At 32.0% G+C, this 14,326-nt stretch overlaps 1 protein-coding gene across 12 annotated transcripts in view; it reads left to right on the top strand.

Annotated features, from left to right (window-relative positions):
- The window catches only part of EPHA5 (EPH receptor A5), a 471,809-nt gene that overhangs the window by 264,546 nt on the left and 192,937 nt on the right, over positions 1-14,326 (top strand). For 5 of the 12 annotated variants that reach the window (XM_074272334.1, XM_074272333.1, XM_074272337.1 and 2 more), the window contains 2 exons: positions 6,542-6,697; positions 11,717-12,052. The exons of 4 other annotated variants lie outside the window; for them this stretch is intronic. In XM_074272334.1, the coding sequence (XP_074128435.1) occupies positions 6,542-6,697; positions 11,717-12,052 (492 nt within the window). The remainder of the gene's footprint in view (positions 1-6,541; positions 6,698-11,716; positions 12,053-14,326) is intronic. 3 more of the 12 variants (XM_074272339.1, XM_074272338.1, XM_074272340.1) reach the window with 1 other exon arrangement.

The raw sequence follows: 14,326 nt of genomic DNA, 5'->3' as shown, positions 1-14,326 counted from the left end.
ATAGATATAGATATAGATATAGATATAGATATAGATATAGATAGATATATATATAGTAAAGTTTGAAGGGGAAGAGAAGTATGTGGTACTAGGGGTAGCATGGTTTAGAGATAGCTATGACGTTCCTTGTTGGTCTGGGTTCTGGTTCCTATAATATATATATATATATATATATATATATATATATATATATATATATATATATATAATCTCACTTGTTAGGATCAAAGTTCTGGGAAACAACATTTCTGTTGAAAGTAGAAAGAGAAGTAGTCCACTGCAAGCAGAATGATTGGCCCACAAGGAAACTTTTTTCACGATGATTTTTTTTTTTAAATAATGATGCTGGTAACCAACTTTCTTACTATTTTCAAATGCTATTGATAGAAATAGGGTGAGGCAAATACTGATTTTTTTAAAAATTGCATACCATTGAATTCTATAGAAGTTTCATACAATATCACGATTTTTCATGTTACTAGCAAGTTAGCTCTTTTTTCTCATCCTCAAATCGTATCCAGCTGAAAATCTATTCAAGTAAAGTGACTTATCTTGAATTCTTTGCTTCAGAGAGATGAGAAGCATAGTAAACTCATGTTCTGTAATGACTTTCTGTCATTCTTAATCAGATATAATTAGATAAATTCAAGACCTTTTTGAAGGCTAATTATATCTTGTACACTCTAGACATCAGCTGCCCTTGTTATATGTTGTGCATTTTTGTTTTTATTTCCTTTCCCTCTGCTGTCTGCCTGCAGAATCAGATTTGGTTTGGCGTGCAGTACTAATTGGGAAGAGGAGAGGGAGGTATTCTCTCAGGGATCTGTGCTTGCAGCACCTCTATATATGCAATGAGTATAGACTTGAAGAAATGCTTGTAAATCAATGGAATGATTTTTAGCAGCACTAAACAATCATTTCTGAGTAGAGAAAAAGAGTGGAAAACACTTGGAAATGGGAAGAATCAACTTCTAAATTATAGTAAAGATATAATTTGAAATCTTTCCCTTCTCAGTTCAGATTTTTTAAATTGCTATGTATGCTAAATGCCTCTTTTCCCCCACTTTTGATATTTTATACTATAATCTGGTATTTGACTTAAACTTTTAAATGAAATTATTCAAATGTTTCAGCCTCAGCTTCCTGTCTTACTAATAGTCATTTTCCATGTCATGCCACTAGAAATGGTATCTCCTAAAGATCAAAACTAGGTCCTCTAATCTTTTTTTTCCACTATAATATCATCCTGCTCTCATGAAGTTAGCTAGGATCTCAATGAGGAGCATTCTCAAGCACCCATACCCACCCACCTACCCCCACAAATATATGTCTGTCTTTGTTTCTGTCTATGTCTATATACAAACATATATATACACATACAGAGGGAATATATATTGTATACATACAGTGTTTATATATAGATATGCATACATGTATGAATGCATATGCACATACATATAAATCTATGTACACAGTGTTAATCTCTTTAGTGATATAGGTTTAATATACACATACTCTATATAAATATATGGATATATACACATGTACATATATCTACATTTCTGAATTTGGACCCATTATTTTTTACCTCAAATCTTTTTCTCTTCCCACCTTCTCTATTATGTAGAGGATATCCTCCAATCCTCACTCATGTCACTTAGACTCAACTTTTTCACATATTTTCAGTGCCTTCTTCTCTTTTAGCTCATTTCCTACTTTGGCCACATAATAAGATTAAATGCATTTGAAAAAAGAGCCTTATTTTGGAAAAGATTAAAGGCAAAAGGAGAAGGGGACAAGAGAGGATGAAATGGATAAATAGTGTCAAGGGAAAATGAACATGAGTTTGGATAGAGTTCAAGAGATGAGGGAGGATAGAAGGGCTTGTCATTCTGTGGTCCATGAGATACTAAAATACATGGTAGGTCCAATCATGTCATATACATGGCTTCTTCATTCATTAAAATTGAATGCCTCCAGGAGGAAATACTAAATGCTCTGTTTGATTTTCCAAGCCCTTTATGACCTAGCCCCCTCATACCTTTCTAGTCTTTTTTTACATTTTATTCCTCAAAACATACTCTTCAATCCAATGGCATTGCCCTCCTGGCTATCCCATAAACAAAACACTTCATTTCTTGGCTCTTGGCATTTTCTCTGACTGTTCTTCATGACTGGATTTCTTTCTTTCCTCTTCTCCAGCTACTGATCTCCCTGACTTCCTATAAATTCCAAATAAACCCTATCTTTAAAAACAAGTCCTTTCTAATTCCTCTTAATTACAGTGTCTTTGTTCAGTGAATTATTTCCTATATATTCTTTATATAACTTAGTATACATTTATTTGAAGCTAATCTCCCACAACAGATTATAGACTCCTTAAGAATGGAAACTGTTATTTGCATCTTTTTCTCACTCATTGCTTTGTGAAATAGCTGGCATATAATAGGTACTTAATAAATGTTTTCTGATTGAGTTATAATTAATTGCTCAATGTTATACCCTGATACTTAGTAATTTATCACTTACATCTAATTCATTGAAAAATCTTCCAGTACCTACTTTTAAAACAGCATCATTTTCTTCCTCTATTTCTAAAATTCTAATTCAGACTGCCTTCATTACATCTTGCTTGACTCTTATAATAGTCTTATATCCTCAATGTCTCATGTATATCTTTAATTTGGTCCAATCTATGCTACTTTCAGCTGCTATAGTGAGATTGCTAAAGGGAATTCTGATCTCATTAATTTCTCCCCACTTCCCTGCTACTCAATAAACACTAGTAGTTTCCTATTGCCTCCTTTATAAAATATATACTCTTTTGTTTAGTATTCAAGGCTCTTAACACCTGTATTCTTTTATCTTTCCAATCTTCTTATCATATATATCCTTCCACACAAATTCTGAACCACTATATAGGTCTGCTTACTATTATTGCTCTCCATTTTCTGATGCTGTGCCAGACAGGCCACTGTCTGTCATTTATACATCCAATGACACTTGCTTTCACCTTTGATTCTTAGCTTCATTGGCTTCCTTCAAGACAAGTCAAATCACACCTTCTACAGAAGGCTTTCTTATCCTCCACTCAGCTGCTAGTCTCACTCTTGCTATGATTACCTTTTGTCTAATTTCTATATATCTTGCAGGTTTATTTACATGTCATCCTCCCTTTCACAATATGCGCTCCTCCAAGGCCAGAATTATCATGATCAATAGTGGTCTTTCTTTATATACACACTAATTAGTACAGTACCTGGAACATAGTAAGTATTTAATAAATGCTTTTTGACTAATCAGTATTTTCTGATTCCTTATTTACATTTTTATAACTTCAGATTTTGGAGTATCAAATTTCCTTAAAATGGAACAAATATCTATATTAAAGGCTGTATCTAAGCTTTGAACAATAAGAGATTAATTTAGAAAATGATTTACTTTTCAAAATAAGAACCAAAATAAGTAGAATGTTCCCCTATTGGGACAATAGCTAGAGTCATGTAGCACACAAATGATAACTATTTGAGTACGAATAATGTATACAAATCAGAAACATTAATATTCGTGTTCTTTTTTATCTCAAAAAATTAGAGTTAAATGTTAAGGACTATTCTTAGTTCAGTTCTTCAGAGATGACTTATTTTTGTCAATGTGGATCCCCATTATAATTGCAACTTGTTGTATGTTAAAATGGATGGTCTTTAATAGTTGCCATTGCCAACATATTTGCCAACATATTCACTCTGAACTTCATTAGATTTGTTATTAGAGGAGACACAAAGTATCTCTATAAAATTCAATCCTTCAAGCTTGCACACTTACACATACATACACATTTCTTCAGACCTGTAATTTCATTAGAATAAGAGAAACCTAGTACAAAGAGTACCTCTTTTAATACAGATTTGTTCTACAATTTGCCTGAGATACATAAAGATTAAGTGACTTGCCCAGGTTCATACATTTAATATGTGAGAGGCAGAAGTTAAGCCTAGGACTTCCTAAACACAAGGCTGGCTCCTAGAAACTATAGCATGATGTTTTTGATTGAAAAAAAATAATTTGATTAAATATTTTGTTGAGAGATATTGGATATTGGGTAGACAGCGTTAAATATTTTTAAATCATAGAGGACAATTAGTAAATACATTTCAAAAGAAATAAATTTATTATCTAAGGAATTCCAATTAAAATAGGAAACACTCCATTTTAAAACAAAATTCAATACTAAATTAGTTTTGTATGCATTTTTAATTTAACTATTTTCCTAAGTTATTAAGAATACACTTTTCAAAATGCATTCTAAAATAAGCGAAATTGATTTGAAAGAAAATTTTTCTTTCATTTTTCTATTGGAAACTTTTCCCCCTTTCTTCTTGTTTATAAATGAAAGTAACTAAAAATCAGATGCCTATAATTAAAAAATGAGAAAACCCTGAAAATGGAAAAATTCAATATTTTGTGAGATAGGTTAATATATGCAAAATTTTTGTATAGAGAGGATAGTTAAATAGAAACCATATCAATTATTTTTCCAGGAAAATTATAATGTTTTTATTTCTAGACTTTTACATGTACAATAGAAAATGACATTTATTTGTTCTGTACTATGTTTTATATATTTTGAATTCAGAAAGAGACCTTTAGGAATTTGTGAGATAGGATTACATATGCCATTAAAACATAATATTTAGTGATCATTTAAGAATAAAAAGTGAATGTATATTATATTTGGGGTGATTGCCAGATATGCAGAATTTGTGAAGAGCCACTTTGCATTTAAAAGCATATACTAAAAAAGATGAAAGAAGATGCCTATGTGAATGGCTTGTCTAGAAAAGGAGGATAAAATACTTAAGAACTTAATACTTAGCTAAGTGTAGTATCATGTCCTAGAGTAATTATATTAAAATGAAAAAAAAAATAAATCTCATTCCAATCATTCCACTACAAGAAAGGAAGTAGTACTATCAAAAGCTCATCCTTATCTTTCAAATATCCCCACATTGACTATGAATTTATAAAAGCTTTAATGTTCTTTTCTTAGCATAATTAGATCCACTGAAAAAATCTCCTTCTCAATAAAACCAACTCCCACTTATGATCATGGAGGGAAACCCTCTGAGTGACTTACTGGAAACCTCATCTTATCTGTAACATATGCAAAATAGATAGAATTTTATTTTATTCAGAAAAATTTTCTATCAAAACCCATGTTCAGTGGCAAGTTTTTAATAGATGTTCCGATTGATACTTGTGTGGATTAAGTTGGAATTTAGAGAAATAATGGAACAAGAAGCTTACTTGTTCATAATAATCCAAGTTCTGGGAAAGTACATGCAGCTTAGAATAAATACCTCATGTGTCACCTACAGGGAAATTGTGATATTGGATACTTGTAACTATGCTTCAGTACATTAACAATATTGACTTTTTAAGAACCAATTTTGTGATTTTACTGGCATAGGGAATTATAGAAATTCTCTCCAACCATGCAGACCAGCTCCTACTCTCCTACTTCCAGGTTTAGGTTTCACAGGAAGAACTTGAATCCATGCTTTTCTGACTCTATGGCTAACTCCCTGCTCCCTAGCCCAACATTGTCTAAGAAATTATAGCACAATCCTATGAAAATTTATTTTAGATCCAGTTCATCACACCAACTTATCAATAGCTCTTAAAATCTAAATGATGATGTCAAATTCATTCATTATTTAACATTGCTAGCTTTAGAGCTCTGAAAAATGCAGTAAACACCCTTTCTACATCATCATCAAAAACACTAATGCACATATTGAAAGGAATGTGGTACAGAACAGAGTCCTGCAACAATATATTAGGAACCACTTTCCAAGTCAGTACTAACCGATTAATTCAGTCATCCAATTCAACATTTATTAAATGCTTATTATATTCAGGGAATACACTCTTTTAGAATGATCTTTCACCAAACTATGAGTTTGTTTGCATATTTCTCCAGCTTATTCATAAGAATATTAGAGACTTTATCAAAGGCTTTTTTGAAACTGATGCATTCAATCCATAAACTTTTTCTGCTCTATAATAAGAATAGCACATATTTTTAAAAAGGAAAAGAGGATTTTTGGTTTCACCTAATATATTATTGTGAACTCTTCTTGATTCTTGGTAGTCATGGCTTCTCTTTTAAAACTCTCCCAAACAATAGGCTTAATATTGTATTTTAGAACTATTTTAGGGATTAGAATCAGATTCACTTCTTTACAATTTATAAACCCACCTTTTCCCATCTTTCAGAAAATTGGTAGACCATTTGCTATTCTCCGGTCTTACAGTTCTTCAATTTTCTACAAAGTTTCTATTATGATTAACCATAATTCAATGTTCTTAAGTCAACCTTTTTTAAAAATACATTTTGCTATAATTCTGCACCTGGAAACTTGATATCTTAGTGGATTTGTGATTTCATCAATGTCCCTACACTCTCCACTAATGCAGATTGCCACTCCCATAGCGGCTACTTGAGGGGAAGAGCTTAGCCTCTGATTTCTTTTGACAGTGTGCAAACCTGGATTCTTCAAAGCCTCACCTCAGAGCCAGAGCTGCAGCAAGTGTCCACCTCACAGTTATACCCATGAAGAAGCTTCGACCTCTTGTCTCTGTGAAAAGGACTATTTCAGAAGGGAATCTGACCCACCTACAATGGCATGTACAAGTAAGGAAACCCTGTATCTCTTCAATGATGCTAAACTCTCATTTGCCAATCTGAAGGAATGGCATTATAGAAATAAAAGCAATAACATTGCATGTTTCCTTTTTCTCTTCAGCGGGCACAATGTTTACTCATCCTAGTCACATAAATGTCCCCTGAAGCAAGCCTCATAAAGGCTAACTTCACTAACTAACACACCGATAGGATTGCATAAATATTCCTTAGATTTTTAGAATCATTTTAAGGTGACAACTCTTTCATTTTTGCTTTGTGGTTGAATTATAATATTAATGATTACTCCATTGATGACTTAGGTCCCAGATTCTCTGTTCATATAGGCTATGTACTGCATTCAAATCCTCAGTCTTCTAAGTCATTGAAACATAGAACTTCCTTTGGCACAAAAGAGACGCCCAGACTTCAACCTGTGCCTCTGATTTACAAAGAGCACTTTGTAGAAAAGCGTTTTCTCCATGTGGGATAGTTCTTCAAACTTAGGCAAGTTCATGTAGCAGCTTAGACATCAAAGTCAAAAACTAATTCAATTTTTCAACTTAGAGTTACAGACTCTTCTCAGCGATAATGTCAATGAATGTCATTAAATGTAGTATTTTATTATTCTGTGATTTCATAATGCTTTGTTTATCATTCTAAACATAAATTATATCTGTAAAAGTTCTTTTTGAACTGCAAAGCTTCACTGATAATACTCACATTGATCACTGTTCCTATTTATCTCCCAATGGAATCTAACATACTGCCACCACAATTCTTCACTTCTATAGATGATATAGACAAACTTAAGTCATCACTGAAGAACATATTCAGAGGTCTGTTTCCAATAGAAATTTTAATGAAAATATATTAAAAAAAAGAAACACAAGAGTCTAAATCATAAGCTCCTTCTTTGGTTCATGTCTCCTTCTATTTAGCCCACTGCCTATTTCTCAATCATGTCCTGTCACTAGTCCCTGACCTAGTGAATATCTGTCTTCAAGATGACAGGGATCACTGTTGATAAATAGACCCTAAAAGCAAATAAATCTCACTCAGAAAGGCAGTGTTCAGAATATCACAAAATAATTTCCCCCCCAAAATTGTTTCCTTCTTGTTAGTTTCCAAAGTTTTACAAGAACACCTTTTTAGAATTCTTCAGAAAGTTCTTTTTAAGTATCTTCAGGCTGAAGCTCTATGCTGATCCCCTCTGAGAATGCTCATTTTATAAGTTAGAGGATCACTCACTTCAAAGCATTGCCATTGAAATCGGAGTCCTTAAGCCTTTGAGAAGAGCAGCTGAATTTATTGCATAAAACCCCACTGGTGCCTTTAAGTAATTTACCCTTTGTCTAAGCAAAAGCAAAAAAAAAAAAAAAAAAAAAAAAAAAAAACTCCATTAAAAAAAAAAGCCACAAATATAGTGGATATCTCCAATCATTTGGCAGCTTTCAGCTATCAGAAAATAAATATGTACTGCGTGAATACATCTAAAAGGAATGTCTTTTGTTGTCTTAAATTGGTTAAATATTCTTAAAGCTATGTAATTCCCAGAAGTTGTGAATATTCTAGTCATTTTGATACCTGAATGTCATGAAGGACAATTCAATTGAGCTTGAAGCATTTAAGAACATGAGTAATCTAAATGGTTTAGGTTAGGTGAAGGTATAAAATATTTCATAGAATTCAGTCTTTCAGTCCTGGCCCATGTGTTTTAGTTTAAATTCAATTCATACAAAAATGATTTGTTGAATTTTAAATATTCAAATACTTAAAGCAAAAGTACTTGGGTGAAGGGAAGGAAATGCAAGTGAAGAGAGTCTGGCTTGAGTTATCTTTCTAGATCCATTAATCCTCTATACAATTTCACACTTGTAGACAGTCTCAGGTGGTGAGATCTGAACATTGCAATAAGGGAGAGAACTGTAAAGAACTGGTGATAATTCTAGAACCAGTGTCCAGAGATGTAAGCTTCATATTAGTAACCCTTCTGGCTATGTAAATTTTCCATCTTTCTTCCCGCAAAGGAACATTCCGTCAGCATTGCTCAAAATTCTTATATGATGTATTGTTAATTCTACAAGATGATATGTATATAAGATTGTGTAACTGTTTTCAATTGCTTTCTGAGTAATATACATAATGTATATGTTTCCCACAAGCAGATGGATTGATAAATGTTCATATGAGAATCTTAAATGTTATATTCTGCTTGGCTTTATAAAATTTAATTTCATGGCACCAACTTTAGGCCTTATTTTATTTAAGAAGTGAGAAAATACAGAAAGAAAAAAAGAAAAAAAATCAAGTTGGGAGTTTTTCAGGAACATACTTTTTCAAAGCCCCACTTCTTCATTTGTATCCTCCAAAGTGCATATTTAGTAACAGCAGAATACTATTACATGATTCTTCAACATTAGTCCATTTTGAATCAATTTTGCTATTTGTGATTTGAGCTTGAGCACAACATTCATATTGACCTCAAAGGCATTTTTGTATTCATAGAATTGTTAAGGGTTTGAGAGGGGCACATCAAGCTAAAAAATAGGCTTTGGTGAATGTTTCCTATTCCACATGAAAACATCCTGTGTTTGATATTTCATTTGAATGCTTCCTCCCCCCCCCAAAAAAAAAGTCAAATATTTTGAATGTAATTTTATTAACAGATTTTACAAGCTACACATGCTTTATTCTAGTATATCTAATTAATACTTGGGAAGGGGAAGTCATATGATAGTTCAACCAGAAAGTGTAATTCTCCCCTTTCCTGATTATCCTTTAGAAAGTTAGATTGTCAAGTCGAATTATCTCACAATTTCATATAACCATTTCTGCCACAAGTGCTATCTTTCTGTCGGAATGCTTGTGTGTGTGTGCTTGTTAGTATCAAGAGGGTTTAAAATAGAACTTTTCAAAAAGTGTTGTGCTGGTTTTTCAGAGGTGTTACTGTTTTACTTCTATGGTCTTAAAATGTAGTACTACATAAATATAGTATTAGATAATACACATCCTTTCCTCTATTATTTTCATCTCCACTATAAGTATGTTTCCAAATATTCAAATTCATTCACAATTTTAGATTACTCACAGAGAAGATGTAAAATAGGAAAATTGGTCTGATTTTCATAAGATTCTTGATATATATATCAATTAAATTTATACAACTTTTTAAGTTTCAAAGTGAATAGGAAAATTGGTCTGGCTTTCATAAGATTCTTGATATATATCAATTAAATTTATACAACTTTTTAAGTTTCAAAATGAATAGGAAAATTGGTCTGACTTTCATAAGATTCTTGATATATATCAATTAAATTTATACAACTTTTTAAGTTTCAAAATGAATTCCTTAAAATAGCTTTGTTATAAAGATAGTTCATATTTTAATATCTGCATTTTGCAGATGAGAAAATTGACATTTTGCAATTGTGACATAATTATAGTTGTTTAAATTTGCAAAGCATCTTACATATATAATTTAATTTAATGCTGACAGAAAATCAGTGATATTAACACTAATCTCTCTATTATAGGTAAGAAACAGGTTCTGGAAAATTAAGTGACTTTAAAAAATATCATGGACAAGACTACATAGTAAGAGTCCTGACAGCAAGGATAGTAGTCTATCCATGATTTCATGCTACTTTGTATCTTAGCCATATACAATAAAATACATTAGCATGCTATATTATTCCATTTCTGCAAAAGTTTCCTTTCCAACTCTCTGGGGGGAGAAGACACAATTTTAATTTCTCCTTTGTGAATTTCTGCCATGGGATCATTTCATTTTTGTCAAAAGTTAGAAATCTCTGTTAGGAATTCAGCTATGTATTTAGGTACTATGTATTTCAAAATCATAGCTTTTCAATATGCCGATTTTTCACCTCAAATTTGAATAGAATAGAATACCCCCTTCATATCTGCAAAAGCATTTAGCAATTCCCAGAATTGTGCTGATTTCATTATTGGTATCAGAATTCAAATATTTCATTAAGATAAGTTATTCCTGAATGGATCCAAAAAAAAGCAAATTTCTTATGTAATGATACTTTCATTTCTACTCAAACAGAAATATGGACAACTAAGAATAGAAGATAGGAAACTCAATTTGGAAGCGTTTATGGGTTATGGATTGTGAGAACTGAGAAAAAAAATATATATATATTTATCTTACTATCTTTATGTTCTTAGGACAAAATCTGTTATGCTCTTTTTAGACATTAAACAGTTGTGTATGGATCTTTTAAAAGCTATTTCCTATTACAAAGAAAAAACATTCCAGAGTTATTTGTCATTTTTTTTCTGTTTCGTGAACCCCATATATTTAGTAAATTAAAATCTATAAATTATAGAATTATGACATTAAAGAAATATTGAGAGAAGAGTTGTTACAGACTGAATGGTTGACCAGCCTTTTAAAACCTGGTGTTTGCTTGACAGAAGAAGGGAAGCTTTAAAAGATACTGTATGTGATTTGGCATGAGGAGATGGAATCTATTTTGAAACATATGTGAAATGTTTCTGACAAATATGTGATTTGAGATCAGGGACCTCAACTAAAAACAAAAACAAACAAAAAACAAAGAAACAAAAATTATAGTTTCCATTTGCACTTGGCCTTCACTTTACAGACTAATAAGAAAAGTTATGTTTTCAGTTCTGAAGAGATTTTCATTGTTCAATACCTATAAGCAAATATACATACACATAAAACCTAAACTTTTACTATCTTTTTCAATAATGTATACTAAAATAAACTTTACTTTTATTCATCTAGATTAAGAAATATATATCTCAAGGAAAAAACATTCATTTCAAAAGAGAAATAAAATCCCCTAATACTAATGCATCTCTCCCTCTAATAAAGGACTTGAGGTTTCATTATAAATTGACCATTACTTCCTTCCTACATAAAATAAAACAAAAACAGCACATTATATATTTCTTCAGCCCAGGGAATGATAGGATGAGGAATGTATAACAATATCATCTTAAAATATGTTTTTCTCACTTTACTTTGCAAACCAGGACCCCCCTCAGCTCCTCGGAATGCCATCTCAAATGTTAACGAAACTAGTGTCTTTCTGGAATGGATTCCTCCTGCTGACACTGGTGGAAGGAAAGATGTGTCATATTATATTGCATGCAAGAAGTGCAACTCCCATGCAGGTGTGTGTGAGGAGTGTGGCGGTCATGTCAGGTACCTCCCCCGTCAAATCGGCCTGAAAAACACCTCTGTCATGATGGTGGATCTCCTCGCTCACACAAACTATACCTTTGAGATTGAGGCAGTGAATGGCGTATCCGACTTGAGTCCAGGAGCCCGGCAGTATGTGTCTGTAAATGTAACCACAAATCAAGCAGGTAAGTGGAACTCCCAAACCAAGAGGTGCCTCAGTCTCCAATTCTGTTACAGTTCCTTGTGCAGCAGTGTTCTTAGTTGCTTTAGGAAGAGGACTTTCAAGCCGAGACTAATCAACAGATCAGGACAACACTGCTCATACACTTTTGTTTTCTGTGAGTTCTACAATCTCAAGTACTATAAATCCCTCACCACCAACCATCACATGAGATAAGGCAGTAAACCTGGGTTTGTTTTTATTCTCCATTTTAAAGCTATTTCTTTAACATCATATTCATGACAGTATTTGGATTTCAGATACTTAATCTCCCCCCACCCCATTGTGAATGACAACCATGGACAGCTTATTCCCCATTGAAATAATAGTTTATGTTTTTATTTATTTATTTTTATTTTTATTTTTTGCTTATGTTAACTAAATATTTGGTAGAGATCTGTAAAATATAGGTGACTTTCTTTTTCATATTACAATTACATTTACATTTTAACATTTTTTTTAATTTTGCTGCTGTTTTTAATTATAAAATGAGTTGTATTAAAAAAAAAAATCTCTCCTACATGCCTTTCTAGAAATCAAGTTGACTGAACTAATACATTGAGTTTAAACATATATACCTCTCCTCTTTTGGAACTTTAAGTCTTGTTAAATAGAAAATGATAGTCTAGTTTCTCTTACATCTGTTATATCTTTGCACTCTTTTTCACTTATTCCTTTTTCATGAATGAGGGTTTTTTCAGGGCATTTTCCTTTCAGTAAGAAGGGTTAGATCAGATAATATCCATTTATTCATCCCATTCTATGTACAATTCCATGAAGACATATTAACCAGTGACACCTTTTTATTTTTGATTTATTTTTGTTTAAAACAATTTAAAACAGAATTTCAAGGAAACTATAAGAAAGAATTATGTCTCCCTTCTCATCTCATTCCTAAAGATCTCTCTCCTTCTATTTGTATTATTTAACATTATAATTGATCATTGGTCTAGAAACAGATCCCATGACTCTCTTCTTCATCAAATATAAGAATGTTTGATTGAGCATCATCATGTTTAGTTGGCATAATATTAACATATATATGAGTTTCTACAACCACTGGGGAAGCCAGGATGTTATTGGTAATCAGACGTAGTCAAAGTAATTAATTTGAATGTTAGATAAACCATATTGCTCTCTCTTGAGGAAAAAGAGAGAGAGAGAGAGAGAGAGAGAGAGAGAGAGAGAGAGAGAGAGAGAGAGAGAGAGAGAGAAGTCCTATTAAGTGCTCACTTACTTCTGCATGATGTAATAAAAACAAACTTCCAAGATTAGCAAAAATGATGTCAAATGATAGCAGTGAATTCAGCACAGTCACTGTTCTTTGATATATAGAAATATTATGAAGCTAGCTTTTTATCATTCTAAGAAGAAAAGCAGTATATATATATATATATATATATATATCGCTAAACTGTATAGACTCATCTGTTTCCATCCCTGAGTCTTATTCTGCAATAGTGTCAATAGGCATAAATAGGGATAGGATACATAAACACATGGAAAGGCAATTCTTCCTTTAGATTGAGCTGCTATTGTCAATGGCCAACTGTGATTCATTGGTAATTATATAAAAAATTCAGGTTCATTTTGAATTCCATTTGAATCTTTCATTAACAATATGAAGAATTCACTTTCCATAATGGAGGGGAAAATTGTATATTAATTCTTCTTTTTGTTCTTATTTAGTTTTGTTCTCTTCTTGTTGTTTCCCTCCTCCTCGTTTTTGTATCATTTTCTTTTTCTCCTCCTTCTCCTCTTCCTCCTCCTGCTTTCCTTCTTCTTCTCTCATTTTTCTCCTACTCCTTCTTTCTTTTCCTTTCCTTTTCTTCAACTTTAATCTTTCTAACTCTTCTTCTGAAAAATAAAGTTTTTGGAACTCTTTTTTAACTTAATGTCAGCAATATTATTCATTTCAGTAGCTGATTTTCTTGGTTTTTTATTTGTTTTCAATGGTATATCCAGACCTCCAAAGTTTAGGTGTTCTTTGACTCTAAAATTTATTTAACCAAGAAAAGTTAGAAGAGCCATCTAACAGATCAAGATATAGCTATCATTTGGATATATTTATTTGAATCCGTGATTTAATCATTTTAGAGAACTCCAGGTAAGACAACCAACTTATGTAGTCTATATATCTACCTCACAGGGTTATTGTGAGGATCAACTATTTGAAAATCTTTTAGCATGATTCCTAGCATAAATCAGATATATTACAAATCCTTATTAACTCCTCCTG

The sequence above is a fragment of the Sminthopsis crassicaudata genome, chromosome 6 (genome assembly GCF_048593235.1).
Source record: "Sminthopsis crassicaudata isolate SCR6 chromosome 6, ASM4859323v1, whole genome shotgun sequence".
NCBI lineage: Eukaryota > Metazoa > Chordata > Mammalia > Dasyuromorphia > Dasyuridae > Sminthopsis > Sminthopsis crassicaudata.
The sequence above is the reverse complement of the archived record's forward strand: the minus strand, read 5'-3'. Positions and strand labels throughout refer to the sequence as shown.